Raw genomic sequence first — 25,828 nt, forward strand, 5'->3', positions numbered from 1 at the left:
AAATGGAATAGTCAGCCTATTCTTGGTAGCACTCCTGTTGGGAACCTGCAACTGTCAGCTGCAGTGTATGCCACTGGTGCATCTTTTTTCAAATTGGAGAAGGTAATTGTTAATTGACTTTACTTTTATTCACAACTAAATTCACTGAACATGGAATATTATCATCTGAATTTTCTGAAGTGAAACATTCAATTTCTAGTCTTTTTTACACGTAGTAAGTTTCAATAACTCCATACCATTACATATCGTCATTCAAGGAGCAAAGATGAGACGTCATTGTGTGGTGAGAACTGATAGAAAATCGTAAACAACAACAATCGCCGGGGGGGAGAGGCCATTTTTCCATTGACTGGAAGCCTGCTGTATTTATTGTAGGTTACAAAAAATAAAGAAAATGGCGGCGATTGTTGTTGTTTACGATTTTCTATCAGTTCTCACCACACAACGACGTCTCATCTTTGCTCCTTGAATGTCGATATGGAATGGTATGGAGTTATTGAAACTTACTACGTTTAAAAAAGACTAGAAATTGAATGTTTATTTTTAAGCCTCGAAAGTTGCACTGGGTGCCTTTAATAAACAAAAAGACAAAACATGTTTATTTGTCTTGTCTATTTTTTTTATTTTTTTTTGCTGATCCGAAAAATGATCCGATCCGTGACTCTGATCCGAGGAACGATCCGAACCGTGAGTTTTTTGATCCGTTGCACCCCTAATGTAATGTGAAGTCAAAATTAGGCAATTAATTAGCTAATTAATGATAAAAAACTGAACTGTTTGGGTGATGGTGTGTCGTGACTCATGATATTCTGGGGTCCGTGTAAGGCTTTTAAGTTCAATTTTTTAATCACAGAGGAACACTTGGAATAGCAGCAAATGTGGTGCAAATAGACTATGAGAAGTTGACATAAATGATTTCCTTTAACACTTGTGATTGCTTTAGCCCGGTCTGATTGTGGAGGAAGGGGCTGCTTAAATGCCGCGGTGATGAGCGGTTGTTGAGCCGCTTTCGGTTTCACTCCTGTCAGTGAAACACCGGGGTGATGTCGCTGTAAATGCGTGGCCGTGCTCGATGTGTTTCCACTGCATGTTGTATGGCTTTCTTGTGCCACAGTGCTACTGCCTACACACCGTCACGGTTTTATCCACCAACCTCTTTCCTTCTGCATTCAATTTGACAGGGAAGCCAAAATGCTCCCAAACAGGGGATTTAAATGTGGGGCGTTCAAGTTTTTCTGTTCCTCCGCTCGCCATTACCACGCTGTGTTGCAGGTTTTTCTTTATGTTAGCAATCGCTATGTCAGCTACGTGTTACGTCTGTGTGGTAACCTAGGCGACAGGTTTGTGTGGCAGCGCGAGTATATGGAAACAGACGTAGCACTAGAGGCAGCAGTTATCGTTACAGTAGTCACCGAAGTCTAGCCTACTTTTATTTTCCATGCCCACTGTTCTACATGTTGTACGCTGAGGACAATAAATCACAACGAGCCATAGGACTGTTTGCTTATTGAAAAGGGAACTGTTGCAGACTTTTACCCAGAGCGTGTTAAGTAGCTCTGTCCCTGGAACTAGCAGGAATGGTTACGGCTGTGTGTGGACTGAACATGCGCACGATTTTTTTTTTTTCATAAATCAATCCGTGGATCATGCGTGTGCCGAACCGAAATAGATGATCCGAACGGATCACGGATCAATGATGATCCGTTGCACCCCTACATTACATGCATACACATTTTACATTCTTACACAGTTAGCATTGATTAGCTCATTTCCAGTCACTATGTACCAGGGCCTAGTTTCCCGAACGCTAAAAAGGACTTGAAATCGGTCGTAAGAGGGATATTGCAGAGCGGTTTCCCGACGCCGCACTTACGGCTATGATGATTCTACGATGTCGCCAAAATCCACGTAGGCCGTTAAGATACGTCGTTATCGGGAAACGAGGCCCAGTGCAGCTGGTGGTTTTTAAAGTGAGGGAGGAAGGACTGCGCGCATGGTTGCCATTGGCCCGTTTGTACTGTTGGTGGCATAAGTATGTGATACTCAAGTTGTTTCAGGGTGTTTTGGTGAACTACAGCACAAAATAGCCGGAAGGGATAATTATGTGAATAAAATAAAAAAGTTCACCAGTGGCAGCATTGTACTTTGAAAGCTGGTGGGCAGCATGTCTTTGATGGACTAGTCCAGGCCAGAAGGAAAGGATGCAAAGCCAATTAGTCAAATCAGGCCTACTCTTGATTTGTAAAACTAAATAAAAGATTCTGGGCCAATTGTAATAAGCCTCCAACTTATACAGAACGCTGCTGCTCGTACACTCACCAGAACTAAAAAGTATGAACACATCTCACCGGTACTCGCCTCTTTGCATTGGCTCCCCTTCAAAAGTAGAATCGATTTCAAAGTACTCCTGCTAACTTATAAAGCCCTAAACGACCTGGCTCCAAACTACCTCAAGGAACTAGTAGTCCCCTATTGCCCTCCAAGGCTGCTCCGTTCCCAGAGTGCAGTCCTCCTGGTAATTCCAAGAATATCGAAAACCACAATAGGAGGCAGAGCCTTTAGCTACCGAGCCCCCCTCCTCTGGAATAATCTGCCTGCCTCCATCCGAGATGCAGACACCGTACCTATATTCAAATCAAAGCTAAAGACATTCCTCTTTAGTGCATCCTTTAGCCAAAAGTTATTGCGTCGACAAACCCATCACCTGCTGCGCTAGCCACCCAGATATATCCGAACACAAATAATGTTCTAATAAAAAAATAATAAAAATTTCATCTGTGTGTGTGCAGGTTGCAAGTTGCAGGCAGTGTATGTTGCACTGTGAAAGAGTGCTATAACAGATCTCGGGTGTGACATGCAGCTGTCCTCACTCACCAGAACTAAAAAAGAAAACTTACGACTGATATCTCCATAAATATACTATCAAACTAAATAACAAATGCCAGTATTACTATACATATCTTCTCCCTTTCTCTTTCTCTCTCTCTCTCTCCTTCCATACCATAGGCCTATTGCTTATGCCTATATTAACACTGATAAAATAGCCATATTGCCTTCTGTTAAATCTACTGCCCAAATGTTTCTCCCTATCTGTTTCTGAAATTGATGTCTACTAACATAAATGTTCTCTCTCCCTTATAGCATGTTCCAATCGCTGATGGAAGTGGAACTATTGCTCCTCACCCCCACTATCTCCGCTATGGGACGCTGCTGAAGTCTCTCCACCTGGTCTACCTGGAGAAACCCTTGGCCAATCGCACCCACCACCACTGCATTGCCGTACACCTACTCTACCCAATACCCTATGCTAGCATTTATATACAATATACATTATTGCCACCACTGAAATGTTTCTCTGTCCCTACATCCCTTACCCCTGTAACAGTAACCCTATTGGTACAGTAATCTGGTCTTGCCTGTATTATGTATTTACCACCGGATGTCTGTATACATACTATGTCCAGCGACCAAATGCTGGCTGTGTATAACCCCTGTTGCTTCCTTTCCCCTTCTACCACACAACCCTCCCCCTTCCCACCTTCCTGTCTCCACCTGGCCGACCTCAAGCAGATGGGTCCCCCCTTATGTGCCGTGGTTCTGCCTAAGGTTTCTTCCTGCCTAACAGGGAGTTTTTTCTTGCCCCTGTTGCCATTGTGCATGCACTAAGGGGGTTTAGGCTCTGGGCTCTAGAGGCAATTGTATTGTTATGGTGCTATACAAATAAAATTTAATTGAAATGAATTGAATTGAATTATGAGCAATGTCCACCCAAATTGGTCAACTTTATTCTACAGTTTGAATCAATCCACATCAATCACGTTTTTCATTTGGCCAGTCAAAATCAGAGCCAAAAGTAATTTTCCAAGTAATAATTGTGAGCGGTATTTAATATGAACCATGGGCACGTAAGTGAGAACATATATAGTTACAGCATCGAGACGTTGGAGAAACCAGTGGAGATGGCGAGAACGGATTAATGAACCTGTCCGAAATGCCCAAGACTCAAAATGATGATAAAATATTATGAATATATAAATATTAATAATCCTAAAGCGGGTGGGTATCTTTTGCTGTACCACCAGCATCGAGTAATGTGTTTTGTCAAATTAAATTTTAAATGCATTAACACGTTTTTGACACCTCTCATCTCTGCTTTTTTTTTTCTAGCCGTCTCGTCCATTTTTACATTTGCCTTGCCATAGGCTAATCACCAAAGGGGGGCTTGAAGAAAAAAGCCAGTTATTTTGGAGATGTGAACAGATTAAGTAATAAATGTGTTATTTGGCCATAATTGCCAAAGGGGTGTTTAGAGAAGAAAGGCAGCATTTTATGAGAAGAACCCCTTAACGACAATATGTGGGTCCACTAAATGTGGTCCACTAAATATCATAAAGATAGAGTAATTTAAACCATACCTCTAATTGCATCATAAAGTATTACATTAGCTTTTGGATTCCTTGCAGTCCCAAATCTTAAACAGAATCGAAAAACGGTGGGTAAAAAACAAATGTGTGACAATTTATAAATAAGTATATTCTGTTTCAGAGGGAGGGTTTTGGGAACATAATCTTAAACTCAAAAATACATAAAACATGGGGAGAGGAAAAAAAATACACAACAATATTTCAAAATGTCCTGGGCCCAGTTTCCCGAACGCTAAAAAGGACTTGAAATCGGTCGTAAGAGGGATATTGCAGAGCGGTTTCCCGACGCCGCACTTACGGCAATGATGAGTCTATGATGTCGCCAAAATCCACGTGGGCCATTAAGATACGTCGTTATCGGGAAACTAGGCCCTGAGCAGTCGCGAGATGATTTTTTATTTTATTTTTTCAAATTGGCAAGCATCTCAAATGTAACCATTTTTTGAAGTAATTTAATCAAATTTAAACAAAAGTTGTAAGGGCAAAGTAAGATAGCTATGGATATGGGCCTAGTTTCCCGAACGCTAAAAAGGACTTGAAATCGGTCGTAAGAGGGATCCTTGCAGAGCGGTTTCCCGACGCCGCACTTACGGCCAAAATCCACGTAGGCCGTTAAGATACGTCGTTATCGGGAAACGAGGCTCTGATAGCTAGCTACTGTAACTTTAGCTGACCAGATGGAATCAATTTGTTTATCACCACACGGGCTTTGACTTCGTTTGGTCGGTACATAGTTGAAACTTTTACATTTTGTGACAATCCATGTGAAACTTTTGAGTATCATAAACATTTAGCCATTCGTTAACTGTAGTGACACTAACCGACATACCCGTTTCATCTTCTTTTCCTCAGAGTAGGTTTCCCTCATCTCTCGAAGGGCCTCTACATGGTCATAATCCTCACAAATGTAGTATTCCTGTGGGTGAGCTCTTTGGACCCTCTCTGAGTTTGTCGGTAATCGAACCCTTTGCCTAACATTACCTTCCATGTTGAATTAAGCCTTCTCCGTTTAAAGTTAATAGATTGGGGTCCGTTAGCTATCTACTGACCTTCAGGAAGTTAACGTTAAACTAACGTGCTGGCTAGTTTAATGTCAAGTTCAATGGTTGCCAGTTGACAAACATTAGCTCGAGGGCTCCAAACTTCGAGTTGCCAACTTTAAGGCTGACTTGGCGTTACAATCGGTGACATTGACAAAGATTGACCAAAATAATCGTGAGATGCACTGAAGTCAGTCGATTTTTTTCCCTATGCTAACGCGAGACATAAAAGCGCGTGTCTCACGCAAAATACAAGTTGGCAACCCTGCAAGCCACTCCACCGTTAGCTGTTAGAATTTGAAATGACTCGATATCGAAATCACCAGCCTACGTAGGCCCCTACTTAAATTCCATTGGTTAAAAAGAACCATGTCTATGTAAGGGTAGTGGTTTAAAGGCACCCAGTGCAACTTTATGTAAACATTCAATGAAAAATAAACATTCAATTTCTAGTCTTTTTTACACGAAGTAAGTTTCAATAACTCCATACCATTACATATCGACATTCAAGGAGCAAAGATGAGACGTCGTTGTGTGGTGAGAACTGATAGAAAATCGTAAACTACAACAATCGCCGGTGGGGAGAAGCCATTTTTCCATTGACTGGAAGCCTGATTTATTTGTTACAAAAAAATAAAGAAAATGGCGGCGATTGTTGTTGTTATCGATTTTCTATCAGTTCTCACCACACAACGACGTCTCATCTTTGCTGCTTGAATGTCGGTATGTAATGGTATGGAGTTATTGAAACTTACTACGTGTAAAAAAGACTAGAAATTGAATGTTTATTTTTAAGCCTCGAAAGTTGCACTGGGTGCCTTTAACTAACCCCCATCAGTAGTATGGAGCTGTCCCCATTGTAGTAGGAATGTAACCCTTTCAGATTTTATCAGACCAGTGACCACAGAATAAATAAGTATGGTTCGAGGAAATTGACTTACCACACAAAGATTTATTCAAACGCTGCGTCTCATGTACCAATGGAAGAATTATATCAGTGACCATTTATCAATCATTGGTCATTTCACTTGTGAAAGCAAATCTAGTTTGTTTTTCATTTAGATATTGAATACATCTCAAATAAATAACATGTACACACTTGACACAGTTATTAGGTTTAAACTCGTGTTAAAGTGATATTGAGGAGAGGAGAGGACAGGAAACCATCCACACATTCATCACACATTTCACAGCAGAATCTCTGCCAGGTCAGGTGTTAACATAAACACAACACAAAGCATGAGAAAAATCTCACTGGTTGAAAAGAAAAGGAAAAACATTGGCTGACTCTGGGCCTGATCTGGGGCGACCTGATGACTTTGGTCGATTCAAATCAGATCAACGCCAGGTCCGTTTCAAGCCAGCTGCTAGCTTTAAAAGCTAGGTGTCACACCTGCTATTAACATAAACAGTACTACCTCTAATGAGGAAGAACATACACACACAGATACAGACACGGACACATACCCTAAGGCCTTAAACAAGAAAGAGCCCCTGGTCATAAACAAATACGGTGTACCGATACCAGATTTCAGTAATGGGCTCAGGTAGTGGTTTGAGAAGAGTGCTGTGAAGTGCTGTTTTAGGGTTGTTTTTGAAGCACTCTCTCTCCCACCTTTCATCTTAATTTGTTGGTAAATGAGCTCAGCTTAGATTAGTTTGTCACCATGAAAGACAATATGTTGCCATGCTGTTGTTCAGCAGCCCAATCCACTCATGATTCCAATGCGGTCCATCTTCAAGCCAAAACAGCCACGCGCTGACGATTTCCTACTCCGCCCGTTGAACTTCGTCTGATGACTTAGGAACTTCAGGAAGTGGTGTGGCACGGGGTGTTGCGGAACAGCACTCTGAGATGGGCCGTGTCCGCCATTGGGTGAAAGTGTGGGGCTGTATGCTGACCCCTCAGTGACCTCTGGGCGAGCCTGTAGGAGAGCAGAGATCTTTGGGCCAAATAGGTCTCGCAGAATCTGTGCCGATGTGAGAAAACAACTGTTAGCAGACAACATACACAGAAACCAGCAGACATAGGTTAGCCTGTACCCAAGAAAACACATAGGCATGTCTATTATGGAGCTTGTACTTGTGACACATGAAGGGTATATAATTATACATACATATACATACACACAGGAGCAGATGTATGTTTGTATTTAAACACCCAAAAAAACTACTGTTCTCAAACACAAACAACCATAACCCCCAGATGTGTCTTAGTAGCTTATGACACACTCACAACAGATTCAACTTTTGTTAACCTGTTGTTGTTTTAGTAAAAAACATTTGTTGGTCTAGTTTCTAGTCTTACACTGTGAAAAGTTTGTGGTTTTCCTCAAAGCAGTGTGTGTGGAGCTCTAGAGAAACAGATGCCAATGCAAGAGCTAAATTAGCCTTTTTCATATGGGATACAATTTGCATGTGCCTTTCCAATTCTCCATTCACAATATAAAGTATAAACTGTGGATATTGGACAAGGACTTAATAATCTTGTGAATTGTTGAATCCATTTGTGTAGGTCCTACACTGTAGGATGCCACAGAAAAGCTAATGTAGTTAGATCTTCTAACTCTATGTTCCTCTGACTTTATCTTCTACACTATTATTCTTAAACCCATGGAAACACCAACTTGAGTGATCACAAGTCTTGCACAGCCAAACACTCAAATAGGACAGCGAAGTAAAAATCAAAGTTGAAAATGAATCATACCTCACATATACGGACTATTTACTTCATGTCTATCTATTTCCTTTATTCCCCATAGTGTTCTATGTGCAGTAACGTGACTGTTATTTGAAGGCCATTCTTATTTGATCTACACAATTTATTATTTATTTATTTTCCCAATAGTGAGAGTGTGAACCACCAGCTGAGAGAGACAGTATCACTGAGAATTTAGGCAGATGAAGTTTTCCAGCTCACCTGGCCATCTAATCTCAGTGGCGGTGGTCGGCTCTCCACCTGCACAGCAGCGAAGAAGAGGATGAGGAAGACGATGCACGGCAAACACAAGGAAGATTTGGAGGTAGAAGATGAAGAAGCCATCCTGTTGTCGGTTTTTTATAAAATATGCAAAGGTTTGAGATCAAAATCTTCGGATTTCAATAAGCAGGTATGTTCCTGGTGCGTTGGTCAATGTTCTAGTCGTCAAAGCGCCGGCCGGGTTGCAGGTTCTGTCCTGTATGGGTCAGGACTGGTCTAGACTGAGTGAGTCTGATGAGCATGGGGCCTTAAGAGTAGCTCCGCCGTGATGTCACGCATTCCAGACCGTCTCCCATGGCGATAATGTACCCTCAACCAACTCTTGAGTTTCCCTGTCTTTCTCTCTTATCTCCTTTTTTTCCTAAGCCATTGCTCACCAGGCTTTAGCCTCTGTCCTTCATTCTTTAATTTAATCATTCCGTCCGTTTATTTCGTCTTCATCCTGGGTGTCGGATCTGATCAGTGCACCCAGGTTCCCACGCCTGTCTGTCCACCACATTCTCAGGGCCTTGCATCCTCTGTTGCCATGGAGATAAACTGCCCACGAAAGATGTTGAAGTGTGCATATTCTCCCTGCCTGGTAAGAAAGGTCTTACATATTTTCTTGCAGATGAGGTGTGATCCACAGACAAATCTGAATGCATATATTTGTCTGTGTGTGTGTGTGGGAGGGGGGGTAAGTGAGTGAATGTGTTTAAGGTAATTGTCAATGACACTACAGAAGTGTTCCACTAACATGGAGTGGAATAAGAAACCAAGCTCATCACACAATTATATATATAGAAACACAGAAATATGTTTGGACTGTAAAACACCACCTCAACGATCTCATGCATTTACAATTTTCACCCCCAACCCCCTTTTGTTTTACACGGCCCTCAGAAGACAATGGGAGGCTCACCCCAAGTCCGTCGCGACCTCTGACCTTCTGGGGGGCCGCCCCCTATAAAAGTTCCCCCAGGAAACGACGGGACAGCCCGAAAGTATTTCCTTCGTGCAGGGATGAGACAGTGGGCCAATAGTTCCACGCGAGGAGGGAGTCTCCTTAGAGATGACCAGCAGGTGAAGCACCCTCACCTCACCCTCAACACAAGGCCACAGAGGGGGGATCTAGCTGGTGGGGACACAGAAAGAAGTGCCACAAAGATAAAGTGTGTTTGTTTCCACTAAGAGAAGTTATAAAAGCCAGCTGGAGGTTATGAAAGGTCTTTATCCCTTGTTATTAAGGTTACTTCTACACACAAAAGGCATCGCAGCCACCACACTTCAGAGGACAGCCAACCACATACTGGACTCATCACAGACTTTAAACCGGGCATTGTCTGCTATCTGCAGTGGACTCCAACACAAGACCATCGACTCCATCAGATCTCAGTTCTGAGAGTGAGAGACACACAAACAGTGGCTCTGACAATGCATTTAGTAACTCCCATCTAGTGGTTTTGTGTGCTTGTCGGGTGGAAATGGTCTCAATGGTCAGTCATGAGAGTGAGCTATATACACAACCAAAACAGCAGGTAAACTTAAAGTGAATTTGAAATTAAATTCAGCTTTGCATTACCCTCAAGTACAAAATCTAGGTCTTCTCTATGATCAAGAAAAGCTGTTCAAAATATAATGAAGTCTTTAAAGTGTTACTTTAGTATCAGGTGTTCTTCCCACCACAACGTGTGAAGGATATGAGAAGAATCTATAATCTTTGTGGCACATTCATGTTTAATATGAACTACATATCTAGATCGGTAGTTTAGAAGCAGGAACATACACAAGCATAAAACCTGAGATATGTTTTCAGGAAATTATAAATGCAAGGGGTGTTAAACAGAAGGAATTCCAGAAGTCATACACTGCTGAGATGATTCATCAAAATATTAAACGTTTGAACTTTCATCAAATGTCAGCTCTAACATCAACTGTTCTTTCATCTGCGAATGGTAAACTATTTCCCTGAATCAAGTATGAGTCATACTTCACTTTCAAGTCAATTGTTTTGCAATAACTTGAAACAGTGTGTCGTACCATTACTACGTACAATTGATTAACTAAGACTCGAATACACCAAAACTGTCCAGCCTGAGTGTCCAGCCTGTCCACAGTGAAACGACTTCAGACAACCAATCAGACAGTCCGTCTCTGGGCAGAATTAAGCAAATGCCATTACAGACACCCTGCAACGTCTACCTCATCCACAGTAAGTATGCCGAAACTGACGTCAGAGGGTCGTGTGTGAGTGTTTTATCTAGGCAGTGGGGGGGGGGGGGGGCCGTAAAAGGTTAACCTCAATTAGTCCTGCCATCACTAACTGATCCTTCCCTGTGTGAGAAAGAGAGAGATGGGGGGCAGCATACTTTGATTACATCCATGCAAGTGTTTGTTGAAAAACTGTGTGTGTGTGTGTGTGTGTGTGTGTGTACAAAACCAATCCATTGTGTGTTAGTCTGCCTGAGCGAGTGATAGATGGATGTGCAGTGAATAGAGGGGGCGGGATGCAGGAGAGAGAGGAGCCTCTCTTTCTCTTCCTCCTTCTCTCGTCTGCGTACAGCCTTCCATCACAGCATCTCTCTGACGCACGGAGCGATGACCCCACAGAGCTTTGCCAGCTTTAATTCCAATACACAAACACGCACACACAAAACATGTCACATACAATGTGATGTGTATAACAATTAGCATCTATGTGGTAATTAACTTTGTTGGGAAGATGCAGCAATGACAACAAATACAAACAGACAAATTTCAATCTCTCTTTTCCTTTACTACATTACACACATCCAAGCACGGCATATATTACAAAACCATACATCCAGAATGGCATGTGTACATGGTATTTGTACATCAGAAGAATCAAAATAGAAAATTGGTTATGATGAACAATATCACCAGAAAAGCCCAATTGTGCAAGCTGGCTCACGTGTGTGCACAAATGGACACACACATACACTTACAGAAACAACACACTCACAGGTATGGTACAGTTACTGTATTTGATGCATATGACTGAAGAGGAAACTGAACTATTACTTGTCATTTTACTACAAAAGCCTAAATGCATGCTTAAGTTTTTTCACATGATAAACAGATAAACAAGTAAGCATAACAAAAGTGAAACATAAACCAATCAAAAACATATGAACATAAAACCAATACAGTATATTTTTCCCTCAAACACACAGACAAACAACTGTGTATTTCTGTGGGTGTTAAATTTGTGCTGAAGTTTATGCCTACTGCTCATCACTAAGCAACAAACACTCTTAAACCCAAGACCCCATTCTCCTCTCACACCCCCTACTGCATTGACGTCAGAGAACGGAGGGAGGTGTGTGTGTGTGTGTGTGTGTGTGTGTGTGTGTGTGTGTGTGTGAGAGTCTGACATTGTGAACACGACTGAATTCATGTAAGTGATTAAGTGCGTGCCTAGATATGCATGTTTGTGCTTAGATATACAGATGCACAGATATGGTTCATGAAAGTCTAGCACAGGACCAAATGTTTGTGTGTGTGTGTGTGTGTGTGGGGGGGGGGGTTATCCACTTGTGTGTGAATTAATGCTTGAGCGTCAAGGAATGGGGCCGATTGCGTGTGTGTGTGTAGGTGTGAGTGCACACTAGAGAGAGTCTATCTACAGGCGAGAGAAATCGAGTAAGGCGTGAAGATGCACCAGCTTGTAAAAATAAAAAAGGTGTGAACAAATGTAATGTCTGTGTGTGTGTGTGTGTGTGTGTGTGTGTGTGTATGCATGCATGCATGTTCAGTCAGTCAGCAGGTGTGCGCTTTGGTAAAATCGTCAGCGGACCAACCAAGACCTCCCCTGGGTAATTTTCTTGTACTTGGTTCAAAGGTGTTTCGTCTTTTCCTCAGGCTCTTCCCACAAGATGATGTCTGACAGCAAGTGCACACGCGCTCTCCTCCATCCAACTCCTCCCACCTGTAAGGCAAAAGCCAAACCTCAAGAGTCATTTTATTAAAGATCCCCTGAGGAAGACTGGGTGTGTGTATGTGTGTTTTCAACCTCTGTTCATCTACATTCCCTTCAATGTATTTCAATGCATTTTACTAGAATGAAAGCTCCAGGAGAGAGAGAGAGAGAGAGAAACATACACAAAGAGTGTGATTGTGAGAGAGAGGGCAAGAGAGACAGCTTGTGTGTGTGTGTGTGTGTGTGTGTGAGAGAGAGAGAGAGACCCCCCTCTCTCTCTGACCCCCCTCCCTCTCTGATGCCTGCTTCGATCCTTGTGTAATTGTTTGATACAAAGAGCAGCAGAAGTAGTTTGATGTGTGAATGGTATAATGAGACAATGTCCACCATAAGGGAACAAGTCTGGCCGCAACTGTATGACTGTGCGTGTGTCCATAGAAACACAAATGTGTAGCTCACCTGCTACTGTGTCTGTTGAACTGGCAACTCTTTGCAAGATCATAGGGAGATGCATCTACATCCGCAAGTTGCAGCACACAGTAGATAAAGATCTACCAGCAGAAGCAAAAAGAGAAAGACACTTGTAAAACAGGCCACTATAAGACACTAATAAGTTCCAATTGATACGGTGTACTTGAGAAGCTGTTATGATCAGTTCAGTCTAGATTTAGACATCTTCATCTTTCATTTTTGTTTGCTCTACATTATAAACACTACAAAAAGTCCATGCCAACAACCTACTACAACATCCAGGAGAGAACACATATGGTACTGACATTGACACAGAATCCTGCGTATCTGGACTTTTTTATAGGCTATAAAAGTATACGTGTACTACCGCTCTAATAGGTGTGTGTATTTGTGGTCAAAATTACTTACAGACAACTGGAGTGGTACTGCAGATTTATTAACGATATCGGGAGCATTGTTACAAGCAATCCATGTTCATGAAATGTCCCACAACAATGCCCATCAGTCTCTGGGCAAACCCATGTCTTATACCTAACACCCCTCCCTCGGACTAATACAATGTGGCCACCTCTTCTCCCCAGAGATAAGACTATTTACATAGGATCCCCTTACCTCCAAGCCTTGAGAAACTCTCTTAGCTCATCAAACCTTTCACAACAGGTCAGGCAGAATACATGGCCACACTAAGTTACCAATTCAATTTATGTTATACTATGGAATCCTATACTAACCTACTTAATTAAATGTGAAACATATATTTTTTATCCCACATATTCGCATTTGCATTTATGTGTGACAATGAGTGTGTGTGGTGTGGGTGTTCATGTGCACCTCATCAGTCTGGTGCTGTTGAAACTGGAAGGTCTGGAGCTGCATTCTCACCACATGATTAAGCTCCGTGGACAGGAAACGCGATGAGGAGACTTTACTGTCAATCATACATCTAAAAACACACACACACACACACCTTTGTCCTCACACTTGTGTATGTATCTTTGCAACATCTATGTGTGTGTGTGTGTGTGTGTGTGTGTGTGTGTGTGTGTGTGTGTGTGTGTTTTAGTAAGTAGTAAGATAGAAAGTAGAAAAGGTCACAGTAGATGTGGACTGTGCTCTAGGCAAACCTGCCAGCACTGGATCATAATGGTAACAATAACAGCAATGGTGGTACTGAAGTCCACTTCATTCGTTTATCTTGCTAAAAATGGATTTAACCCATCCATTGCCTCAACACAGTCCCACACAGATTTTGGTTTCACACAGCAGTTCAGGGGTTATCATCTACGTAAAAGCTAGCAATCTTCAGTATACCAACAAAAGAATTATAGCTCATAGTTGTTATAAGGATCGTATGAGGCTAAGGGATGTCTATGAAATACACTGGACAGGCCTGTGCTCCCTCACCCATAGTCTCGGATGATAAGGTGGCTGCTGTCTTTACCCACATCTTTGCTGGGCGTGGCCACACAACTGTCAACAAATAACCTGAGGTGGGCGTGGCTGTATAAGTTGACTGACGCCTGCAGGTTCACCTTTTCTCCCAGATAGAAGACAGTAGATTGTAAGGGAGCATTCCAGTCATCTAAAGGTGACAAACACCAGACAAACACACACGCTGTTCCTGCCTCAACCCTTGGTTTTCTACAGATATAATTGTGTGTATTCATTTAAACTTACTTAATACTGGGATTCAAAAAATATTGTATGCATTATTTTGGTACACTTTAAATGTGTTAATGTACTATTATGTTGTTGAAGTAAAACTGTAACGCTACTCCACCGCTTTCCTGCAGTTCCCCTGAGCCCCACCAGAGGGAAGCACCCCCACGTATTGAGAGCCACTGGTCTTACCTGTCATAATGTTCAATGAGAAGTCAAAGGTGCCCTGCAGCACACGGACAGTGGGTGTCTGTGGTGGTGGAAGGTCAGAGGCTGACCTGATCTCTGCAGCTTCATCCACAGAATCTGACAAACTTGCACCTCTGTGTGAGGCATAGTTTGTGCGCAAGTGTATCATTGTGTGTGTGTGTGTGTGTGTATGTGTGTGAGAGAGAGAGAGATGTAAAAAAAAATGTGTCAGACTGAACAGTAGTGAAAGTGTGAATGGCAGACAATTTATATATGGATGTATGAATTAATCAAAGTGTGTAAATGGGGTTGAAAATGGACTACATGTCAGCATGGCACATAAGGAACAGAAAGGTAAACAGAATATCTAATAATGAATGGGGTTGAATTCGTTTTTCCATAGAAAGCTATTGTGGGAATATCAGGCAATTCAATTCACCTGCACTGGAAATGCAAATACTTAATAAATTAAGTATAATAGCAGGCAGCCTGTGCTGCATATAGGAAAACATTATTGCAGCTCACCGGGTGTAGTGACAGTGGACAGTGGCCAGCCTCGTTCTGGGTTGGCCCAACGCAGGAATGGAATGAACCGAGTGTGTATACACCACCTCAAAGTCTGTTTCCTGAACATCACAAAAAGAGCACTGGTAGTTGGTAAAGTTGGAAAATGGTAAATGGAGGCATATCTACATGTGTGTGCACACACATACACATTCATGTCCGTGTAATAAATACCATTGACAAACGTACACACGAGAGAGAGAGAGAGAGAGTGTATGACAAACGTACGGTGCGTTTCCCCCCGCAGGACAGGAGACCATATTAGTGGAACGTAACGGTGTCCCTCGTCTCCCCGGTATTTCTGCATCCATCACCGATGAAAAGTTGCTCTGCTGCAACCTTCAGCTTGTCGAACCCCCGGTGATCTTTCCGCACCTCGACCAGTAGGTGTTCGTCGTTGCACACAACCGACACAACTTTGCCTCGAGAATGCAGACCGGCCCTTTGCTTCCGTGTGGTGATGCTCTCGCTAGTCATGTCGAGAATTGACCCCGGGACGAGGCCATCTTGGGTGGCATTCGTAGAGTATGGACTGCCTGATTTGTTTTCAGACTGTGCGCTAGCGACGAGAGTTGCAAGAAGTAGCAAGAAAATGCCCAAAGTGTTTAAGATGAAATTGTTGTGAAGATACCTCGAGGACATGACCTGTTTGGCTTCGAAACTGAGCTATTCAAGCTAAAAACCCACTCTGGTTCTTAGTGTATTCTGCTACTTACTCAGCATACCTTGATTATTGGGCGTCAATCTGATAGAGATTATTTCCAAACACTGTTAATGATTTAAGAATATAATAATCAAGTGACTTGTTTGAATATATTCCTGTGAATTATGTGCTTCTGAAAGCAGGAGCATGGCTTTTCTCTCTGTGTGTGTAACTAGAATATTAGGTTCCACTAAGTCTGCATATGAACAAGAGCATGTTTAGACCAGAGGAGATAAGAAAGGAACTGTGCTTCTTCCGACCTTGTGCAAAACTGCCATCCTTGCAAGACAGGGAGCCTCGGACATGAGAAATCCACCACGTGATCATCCCTGCTCAAAGCTAAACTTCTGACTATATAAACTTGGTGCGAAGAGTTTATCATGGCTTCACTGTCAGCCTCGGCTGGGAGGGGAGCCCAATTGCAATTGTTGTTGTTTGTTTGTCTAATAAATATACTTTCATGCAGCTACGGAGTCCTGAGGTAACTAGGGTGATTTTTCACCTATCACAATCTCTTTGACAAACTCTCATTAAGAATTGGTAATTAACTGCCGCACGTGACATGGCTGATGTTGTCTGTTCACAATCGGTACTGCATCCCAAATTGCAAATATTGGAGAGCATGTTAGTCTGGGAAGTCCCGCCCCTCTTCTCCGGCCAATTTGATTTTGCCTCTGAAAAGGGTCTGGCAAAGATTGCACAGCCGTTCATTACAGCATTCTCAGGATCTCTGGGACCAATCATAAACTGGTTTTTGGCTACCTGGCGCGCCATTGGCGGATTTAAAATAACCACGTCTAGTATCAAAAGCGAAACCTAAGAGAAAAGCACAGCAAACTATAAACTGCTCTCGAGGCTGTCTTGGATGATTTCAAAGGCAAGTTTTCTTTGAAAATAGAACAGAAACTTGCTCTGAAACAATTCATACAGGAAAAAATATGTGTTTGCTTTATTACCGATCGTTGTATCGTTGTATAGTATCGTTGGTCTGATTGGTTAAAGGCGTGTCCAATTACGTGAGTGAAGTGGATCTCCATTTAGCAGTTTGCCAGACTAACTGAGCAATTGAAATGCAGTGAAGGGCGGGGAATTCCCAGACAAGAGCGTTGTCTCTCCCATAGACATCATATAGGTAGACGCCGCCTCCAATGCTTCAGCCCGTTGCCTCGGCGAAACGCGTCGCCGCCATATTGTTTCGGGAGCTCTCTGACGCCAGAGGTCTGTCAGACGTTTCAAACAAGCGCAAGTTACCAAGAGCTGCGGTTTATCTGGATAAAAATCACGATAACCTTTTACATTTTGCAACCAATTTCATGGAGTATTCAAGGGTTTATGCTCTACGTGAAGTGTGTGAAAAAGATTTGCCTCTACATTACTTTGAATCTCGCTAGTTAAATCGCACACATTAAATACATACACATCTCAATAGTTGAACTGTAATACAAATAACATAGCATGTATATAATACAATATAATATAATGACTCAGTATAATGTGCAATGGAATAACATATATATATATATGATATATATAATATGGGGAACAATATAATATAATATATTTTAAGTATAGGTATATATTCATATTCCACAAAATCAGGCTGCACCACATTGCAAAACTGAGCACGCTGCAATTACAGACTGGCAACAGTCGAAAAAAGCTCAGCAAGACGAAACTTTTTAAAGGGTTCTAGCCTAGATTAAATTATCAATTGTATCATATATTGTGTGAAATTATATATTGTGTCAATTGCACTGCATAGATCTGAAAATGTTATTAGCATGATTGTATATTATGTCAAATTGTACAAATGTACAAATATATAGGCCTATATATATTATATAATATGAATATATACCTATACTTAAAATATATTATATTATATTATATTGTATCACATATTATATATATATCATATATATGTTATTCCATTGCACATTATACTGAGTCATTATATTATATTGTATTATATGCTATGTTATTTATATTACAGTTCAACTATTGAGATGTGTATATTGAGATGTGTATATTTTTACTGCTATAGAAATATATAGCTTTTTTGTAATGTTGATTTGTGAAATAACTGTGTATTGCCAATTGCACTGTTCAAGGTTTCTTAATGCACATACTTGAAAAGGAACTATTAAACTATGAAAAACACACTGACTGCCAGTTTCTCACTATTTGATGTATGCTCTTTCTCTTAATGATGGTCAATAAGTAGTAACTAAAGAAGCACTATTTCGATAGTTTATAGATCTTCTCAGTATTTTCACAGTGCACGAGCTGTGCCAGAAAAGAGAGCGTTTATCATAGACCCATGCACATGTATGACTGGAGATTTAACTAGCGAGATTCAAAGTAACGTAGAGGCAAATCTTTTTCACACACTTCACGTAGAGTATAAACTCTTGAATACTCCATGAAATTGGTTGCGAAATGTAAAAGGTTATCGTGATTTTTATACAGATAAACCGCAGCTCCTGGCAACTTGCGCTTGTTTGACACGTCTGACAGACCTCTGGCGTCAGAGAGCTCCCGAAACAATATGGCGGCGACGCGTTTCGCCGAGAAGCAGTGGAGGCGGCGTCTACCTATGTGATGTCTATGGTCTCTCCCCTCCCCAGACTCGAAGCCAACGCGGGTTGACATGTCGAGGAAACTGAACCTACACCAACAAGTACAAGACGAGCTGAAAATAATTAAACTTTGACTATTAATCCAGACAAAGTAACTCATTTTGGAGCCAAAAATATAACTTATTGTTAAATATTTTTTCCAGCATAGATCATTTTTTATGAGGTGTCCAGAACAACATAATGAAATGAAATCCTAGTTGAGGAAATATGTTTAATTCTCATCAATCCAAGATGTGCCAATAAGGCAAGGCAACAATACAATCCAATGGTGCTATTTTTCCCCTTTACTCCTATCAAAATGAAACTTTACACAATGAAAGTACCCATGAAAAGTAAAAAAAATAAAGTTACAAGTTTCTTTGAAAATTAATTTGAATATGCAAATGAGCTATAGGCCTACGCTAATCGAATATGCCCAAAATACCCACATAGGCTTAATTCTATCCTTTACTCCTACCACAAACTTACATAGTAAAGTATACATGAAAAGTAACTTTTTTTGTATTACAAGATTCTTTTGAAATTAATTTGAATATGCACATGAGCTCCACACTTATTGAATATGTCCTAATTTGCTCAGGCAGAAACACCATTCATATGACAAATACATCGGCCCAATCTTCATCCAATCATCCTATACTCCCACTGGGTGATGGCAATGCTGCTTTTAGACTGGCCTCCAACCTGAAAACTGCCTGGCTTGGTAGTACCTGCCAGGGGTATAACCCGTGCCGGAATAGTCTTCTGGGTCACGGAGGCACACAACAGCAAAGTAGCAACAAGGCAAGGCATTGCTTTGCTGATAGTGCAAATGATGCACACCTGTTATTCACGTGACCCTAATTATAATTGCAACGAGAAAGAGGGCGTCGTGCCTTTATAAGACTGCGTTAATGTTTCAGTGGAGTTATTTCGAGTTTTGGGTGGACTGGAGAATCTGTGGCGTGAGAAATGAATGTTCTACATCGCTCTTTTTGCTCAGCAGTAATATGGCCTGTGATTCCTGTGTGGCAGCTACATGTTCCAGATATTGACCTGACACTACTTGAAATGAAGTAGAAAGACCCTGAGGTGGAGTTAGTGTATAGTTTTCACTGTCATACAGAAGAAAGATACCATGACTGGGTTTTAATATTTACTGATGGATCGAAGGATCAGGAGTCAGGGGTTACTGGAGCAGCCTTTTTTGTTCCGAAAATGAATGTTTCTGGCTCAAAGAGGACGTCTGATTCGTTGCATGTGTTTACAGTTAAGCTATATGCCATCTTGATGGCTGTGCAGTGGGCGGATCAACTACGAGATAGGAAGGTTTTAATATGCAGTGACTCTGTGTCTGCAGTCAAAAGCCTTGGGAAGGGAATGTCAAAGGGGCGGCAGGATATTGTGTATGACATACTATTGGCACTCAATAATGTAAGCATAAAGGGAGTGAAGGTGTCATTTTTATGGGTACCTGCCCATGTGGGAATCAGATGGAATGAGAAGGTGGATGCGTTGGCCAAGGAAGCGACTCGAAAAGAAGCCATAGATGTTCCTCTGACACTGTCTAAGTCTGAAGGAAAGAGTATTGTGTGGCAGAATTCTCTTATTAAGTGGCAACAGCTTTGGGATCAAGACACGAAGGGCAGACATCTCTATTCCATTATTGGTAGTGTTTCTGGCTCAGTTATGACTTGCACTAGTGGTAAGCGTAAGGAGGATGTTATCACTGCGAGACTGAGAATAGGCCATACATGTCTCAATAGCACACTGTGTGTTTTGGGAAAGCATCAGGACGGACTGTGTTCTTGCCAGCAGAGGGAGACTGTTGAACACGTATTGCTATTTTGCAGGAAGTATGAACCCCATAGACAAGACTTGTTCAGGCGCCCAAAGCGATGTGGGATGAAGGAAGTTTCCTTAAAAAGCGTGCTTGATGTGGGAACAAGTGTGAAGGGAAAGCGTCACTTTTTTTTTATTTGATACTGGGCTGTATGGGAGAATCTAATTCTGTGGGACATTAGTCCAGTAGGAGGCAGCAATGCAACATCCTGGATGCCAGCTGCCGTAAAACTCCATAGAAGAAGAAGTGGAGTTATCCCTTCTGTTGTTATTCATTGATTGTTCAACATGGCTTCATTTGCAAAGGTGATTGTGTGTTTCCTCATTGCTTGTGTCTGTAATGGTAACTTGTGCCCTTGTTTCTGTTAGTTGCATTTTTGTCTTGAAATTCTGTCTGAAATAGTCACTTGTTTGTTATCTTTTGAAAGTTAAAGCCTCTGCAGTTTACCGACAAGGGGATGATGTGGTTGTCACCACAACACCCGATCCCCACGACCAGACTTCATCTTCCCATACTGAAGCTGGTGGTGAGTGTTTTCTGCAATACTTATGGGTTTAGTTCTGTTGGGTCTTGATTGTGTTGGTTAAATGTTGACTTGTATGTTTATCGTAAGGTGGTGCAAGTGAAGATATTGTGGCTACCACCCCAGCACCTAATGCCCACAACCAGACAAACTTCTGCACAAACTGAAGTTACTGGTAGGGTGTTTCTTTTTAGTTTTTGTGTGTGATTTTCAGCCAGTTTGGTTTTGGTATAAAATGTGTAAGTCTGTCCCTTGGCTTCTCTCTGGTCCCCTCACTCATGTGGAATCCCAAGATGGAGCAAGTGAAGATGCTGTGGTTTCTACACCAAATTCCCCAAACTACATCTGCTGAAGCTACTGGTAAGGTCATAGCTACATTTCTGATTTTCAGACATTTTAAATGGCTGTCACCCCAACTCCAAGTCCAGACTGAATCTGCCCAAACTGGAACTACTGATAAGGGAGTTCTGATTTTACAAGGAACTGCTTCGATGGTTCAAACAGTTTGCTCATTAAAAAGAATTATTAACAAGGACTCCGATGCAGAGCAAGGGTCTGAACTTTGAGTGTTGTGGTTTGGCATGGTCACTCGATACATCTTTAAAAATGCAGCCTGGCAGGTCTCTAACAAATCTAGACCTGTAGTCACAAATGTCTGTTTGGTTGAAGTTAATGGATGTTTTTTTTTTGGTTGTAGAGAAATTTGTGAAAGTGAATAGGCTAAGAATGCATGAATATAAAGACAATATCAACAGTCAACATGCTTTGTAAAGTATTTTATCATGAAAAGTGTCATGACCCTAATCATCCTCCAGAGGCCACGAATGATGGGGATCCAGGTGAAACTGAGGTCCAGCTGTCTGATTCTTCAGGTGGGTTTGATTAAAATCACTTGTTGCCTGGATCAAAGCTCTTACATATAGCATCATAAGGTCTGTGTGAGTTATTGTGATGACACCTCCAGAAGGCTCACCTGTGGTGTCTGGCGTCCCAGACCCACCCTCTTCTTACTCATGATGGGTTAGAACACCTGCCACTTCCAGAGACAACAACCAATACACCTCAAGATAGACCCCAACAAGATTATCTCAGTTTTAGTTCAGTTTCATTCACGACTCCAAGTAGTCAACGAGCGCCTCAGCAACATCCACTGGCTCGACCTTTCAGCAGCCTCAGACAACTCCTTTAAAGCTCCTTTGAGTGAGCTCCATCCTTGTGTGCTTACCAACCTTATTGCCCTGCTTCCTCTACCAGTTCAGCAAACGGTAGGTTCTCTACTTTCGAGAGAATATGCTATCTTTGGATCTGGCTTACTTTTCTGTTTTCTGCTGAAAGATGCCCCATGTGAACCGGGATGGACCCGTCATGCAAATCGTTGCTTTAGGGGTTTTCTCCAGCCGCCTATCTTGGTCTGAGGCAGAGGTGAGTAATAGAATATTACTAATTTAAAGAGACAACTTTATGAACATGAATGCTGCAGATTGTTTTTTTGTATTCCTTCGTGTGGATTGATTTAACAATATGCCACATTTCTTCATTTCAGTTCACTTTAATGAAGTGTCTCTTTTTCCTTTCTGATCATGATCGTAATTCTGTTTTCCTTCAGGGGTACTGTGTGGGAAACGGAGGGCATCTTGCATCTATCCACAACATTAACTAAGCACGTTTGGTGGGGGAGTTGTCGGGGAACCTTGACTGCACTTGGATTGGGTGCGGGGGATCCTCCCTGGTAACTTATTGCAGTCTGTCTGTCTCTACAGTGACATTTCAAAATCTTTGGGTGAAAGGGTAAACACAGTAAATGTGGGTTTTTGAGGTAAAGATTAACAAGCTTTTGTTATGTATGTAGGGTTTTACGTGGTACTGGACTGATGGAAGCCCATATGACTATTCCAATTGGGCTGCATGGGAGCCCAATAACCAGGGTGGAAATGAACACTGCATAATGACCAACTTCAACACAGGTACTTCAATGCACTTTTTCAGTTCAGAATATAGTCTGTTTGTCCATTTTCTGGACTCCATCTGTTCATCTCCAATCATATCTCATAAACATTATCCTTTCAGTGCTATATAGGCCTATACATTATAGTTTGTATAACGTAGCCAAACTATGCTCTTCACTACGCATTATGAATTACTAAACATACTCTTGCAAAATGGTGTAACTTGTGAAAGACTTTTCTTTTTTTCTGTAAGTTGATGTGGTTTACAGTTTGGAATCTGTTTGACTGAAAGCTATTGTCTTCTTCTCCAGATGGTGGCGTTTGGAATGATTCTTCCTGCCACATTATTTTCTCGTTTGTGTGTGCCAAGTAGTAAGGCATCTAGTGTGGCGTTCACCGACTGATTTTAAAATTTCATTCTTGCCTTACTTCTAAAACAGGACAAAAGAAGTAGAAGTGCTTTTAGACATCGGTCATGGGTGGTTCATGATTGTAAGATCTAAATGTATAACTGCACTGGGTGAAGGCCAGTGTTTCTGACACCAGACAGCCACTTGTGCAGTCATTGCCCTCGTGTGCTCTACACACTCCTGTGGATGTAGCCAGCCCAGACCATCAGGTGCTGATGTAACCCTTCTTTTTTCAGTTTTAACTTTCACTGTCCCATAACTAATCAATAAACGCATCATCAAAAACCTCTGAGGCATGGGAGCCCTCTGGATTTGGTGTTTTTCATACAGTTTTTCACAGTCCTCAGCTCTGTTTGTTCTTCTTCTCTGACAGGAAAACATCCATGCATATCAAAAGCTAACTAAGTCTGATACATAATACAATTATGGGATTTGATTCACTTAAAAAGAGGTAATGATCAGGTTGACATACATTGCATAGATTAGATACTACTTCTGCCATTTTGCAAGAAAGCTTTTTATACATCCAGACAAAACTTTCTTTGGTTCATGAAAAGTTAGATGAATAAACTACTTATGTGTGAATGCAACAACACTCCCTGGGTGATCTGGCAGAAAGTCCTGGTCCAACGAGGTTCTGTAGACATGTGACCCTGGGCTGCACACGTGCGTTATAGAGGGTTTTTCTGCTGTAGGAACCTGATATACCATGTGATATCAAGCACTCAGGTGTCAGTGTTTGTAACCATCAACAGGAAAAAAGTTCACAAGACTTTCAACCGAAAGTCAAATAGACAATACAATACTGCCAGTTCATCAGCATATCTGATATACCTTTTTAAACTGAGATAAATTACTTATGATGTGAGACTGATTAGACACGATATGTCAAAAACAACTTTAACAGACCAAAAAAAACATTGTGAAATAATATACAGTGGGGAAAATAAGTATTTGAACCCCTGCCGATTTCGCAAGTTTGGCCACTTGCAAAGAAATGTGTGATCTAGAATTGTAATTGTAGGTGTATTTCAACAGTGAGAAACAGAATATCAACAAAAAAAATCCAGAAAACCGCATTTTATAAGATTTATGACTTTATATGTATTTGATGCAAAAAATAAGTATTTGAACCCCCAAGCAAACAGCAAGAATTCTGGCTCCCAATGACCAGGTATGTGCCCAAGAAGCACACAGATTAGTATACCTGATCTCAACTGGTGACCTGTATAAAAGAAACCTGTCCAAAGAATCATACTTCACACTTTCAACCTCACCACCATGGGCAAGATCAAAGAGTTGTCCAAGGACGTCAGAGATAAGGTTGTAGACCTGCACAAGGCTGGAATGGGCTACAAAACCATTGGCAAGCAGCTTGGCGAGAAGCAGACAACTATTGGTGCGATTATTCATAAATGGAAGCAACACCAAACAACTGTCAATCGCTCTAGGTCTGGGGCTCCATGCAAGATATCCCCTCATGAGGTGTCGGTGATCATCCGAAAGGTGCAGAATAACCCCAGAACTACAGGGGGAGCTTGTGAATGATCTCAAGGCAGCTGGGACCACAGTCACCAAGAAAACCATTGGCAACACACTACGCCGTAATTCTTTGAAGTATTGCAGCATTCGCCAGGTCCCCCTGCTCAAGGAAGCACATGTACAGGGCCATCTGAAGCTTGCCAATGAACACTTGAATGATTCTAAGGAGGATTGGGAGACAGGATGTGTTCAGATGAGACCAAAATCAAGCTCTTTGGCATCAACTAGACTTGCCGCGTTTGGAGGGGGAAGAATGCTGAATATGATACCATCCCCACCGTCAAGCATGGTGGTGGAATCATTATCCTTTGGGCTGTTTCTCTGCCAAGGGTACAGGACGACTCCACCGCATCGAGGGGACTATGGATGGGGCCATGTAACTTGGAATATTGGGCTTGAACCTCATTCCCTCATTCCCTCCCATTGAAAATGCAACCTTAAGGATTTGGAGAGGATCTGCAAAGAGGAGTGGACCAAAATTCCTCCTGAGATGTGTCTAAACCTGGTGACCAACGACAAGAAATGTCTGACGTCTGTGCTTGCCAAGAAGGGTTATTCCACCAACTACTAAGTCATGTTTTGCTAGGGGTTCAAATACTTATTTTCTGCATCAAATGCAAATAAAGTCATAAATGTTATAAAATGCAGTTTTCTGGATTTTTTTTTTATATTCTGTTTCTCACTGTTAAAATACACCTACCATTACAATTCTAGATCACACATTTCTTTGCAAGTGGCCAAACTTCTCTTTAATGGCACAACTAAAGTCACGAGACCCCTTTTTTTCAGAAAGCTATATTTCTTAAATACTATATTTCAGATCCAAAGTGATTGTTCCCAAAGATGCACCACACCCTGAAATATATGTACATATTTTAGTTGGAAGCATTACTGTCATGGCCTCGCTTAAAAGTCACTTTAAGTAAAAACTGGCACATCTCACCCCACTCTCCCCTATGCTTACTACTTTATCATTATTTATAGTTCTCTCTTACAC

The 25,828-nt window shown here is 41.6% G+C and overlaps 2 protein-coding genes across 2 annotated transcripts; both read right to left on the reverse strand.

Annotated features, from left to right (window-relative positions):
- Positions 1–7,161: 7,161 nt before the first annotated feature.
- Positions 7,162–8,507, reverse strand: LOC308366193 (C-type natriuretic peptide 2-like; the record flags this gene model as incomplete). The annotated part of the gene is made up of 2 exons (XM_080839828.1): positions 7,162–7,434; positions 8,385–8,507. The coding sequence occupies 2 exons, from the start codon at positions 8,505–8,507 to the stop codon at positions 7,162–7,164; spliced, it is 396 nt and encodes a 131-aa protein (XP_080695954.1).
- Positions 8,508–12,203: 3,696 nt separating this feature from the next.
- LOC308366194 (zona pellucida sperm-binding protein 3-like) lies at positions 12,204–15,723 on the reverse strand (the record flags this gene model as incomplete). Its single annotated transcript, XM_080839829.1, has 7 exons — positions 12,204–12,372; positions 12,823–12,914; positions 13,666–13,777; positions 14,239–14,416; positions 14,686–14,816; positions 15,208–15,308; positions 15,523–15,723. 7 exons carry the CDS (start codon positions 15,721–15,723, stop codon positions 12,204–12,206), a joined length of 984 nt encoding a protein of 327 aa, XP_080695955.1.
- Between the last annotated feature and the right edge of the window lie 10,105 nt (positions 15,724–25,828).

Source organism: Sprattus sprattus, assembly GCF_963457725.1.
Source record: "Sprattus sprattus genome assembly, chromosome: 5".
Lineage (NCBI taxonomy): Eukaryota > Metazoa > Chordata > Actinopteri > Clupeiformes > Clupeidae > Sprattus > Sprattus sprattus.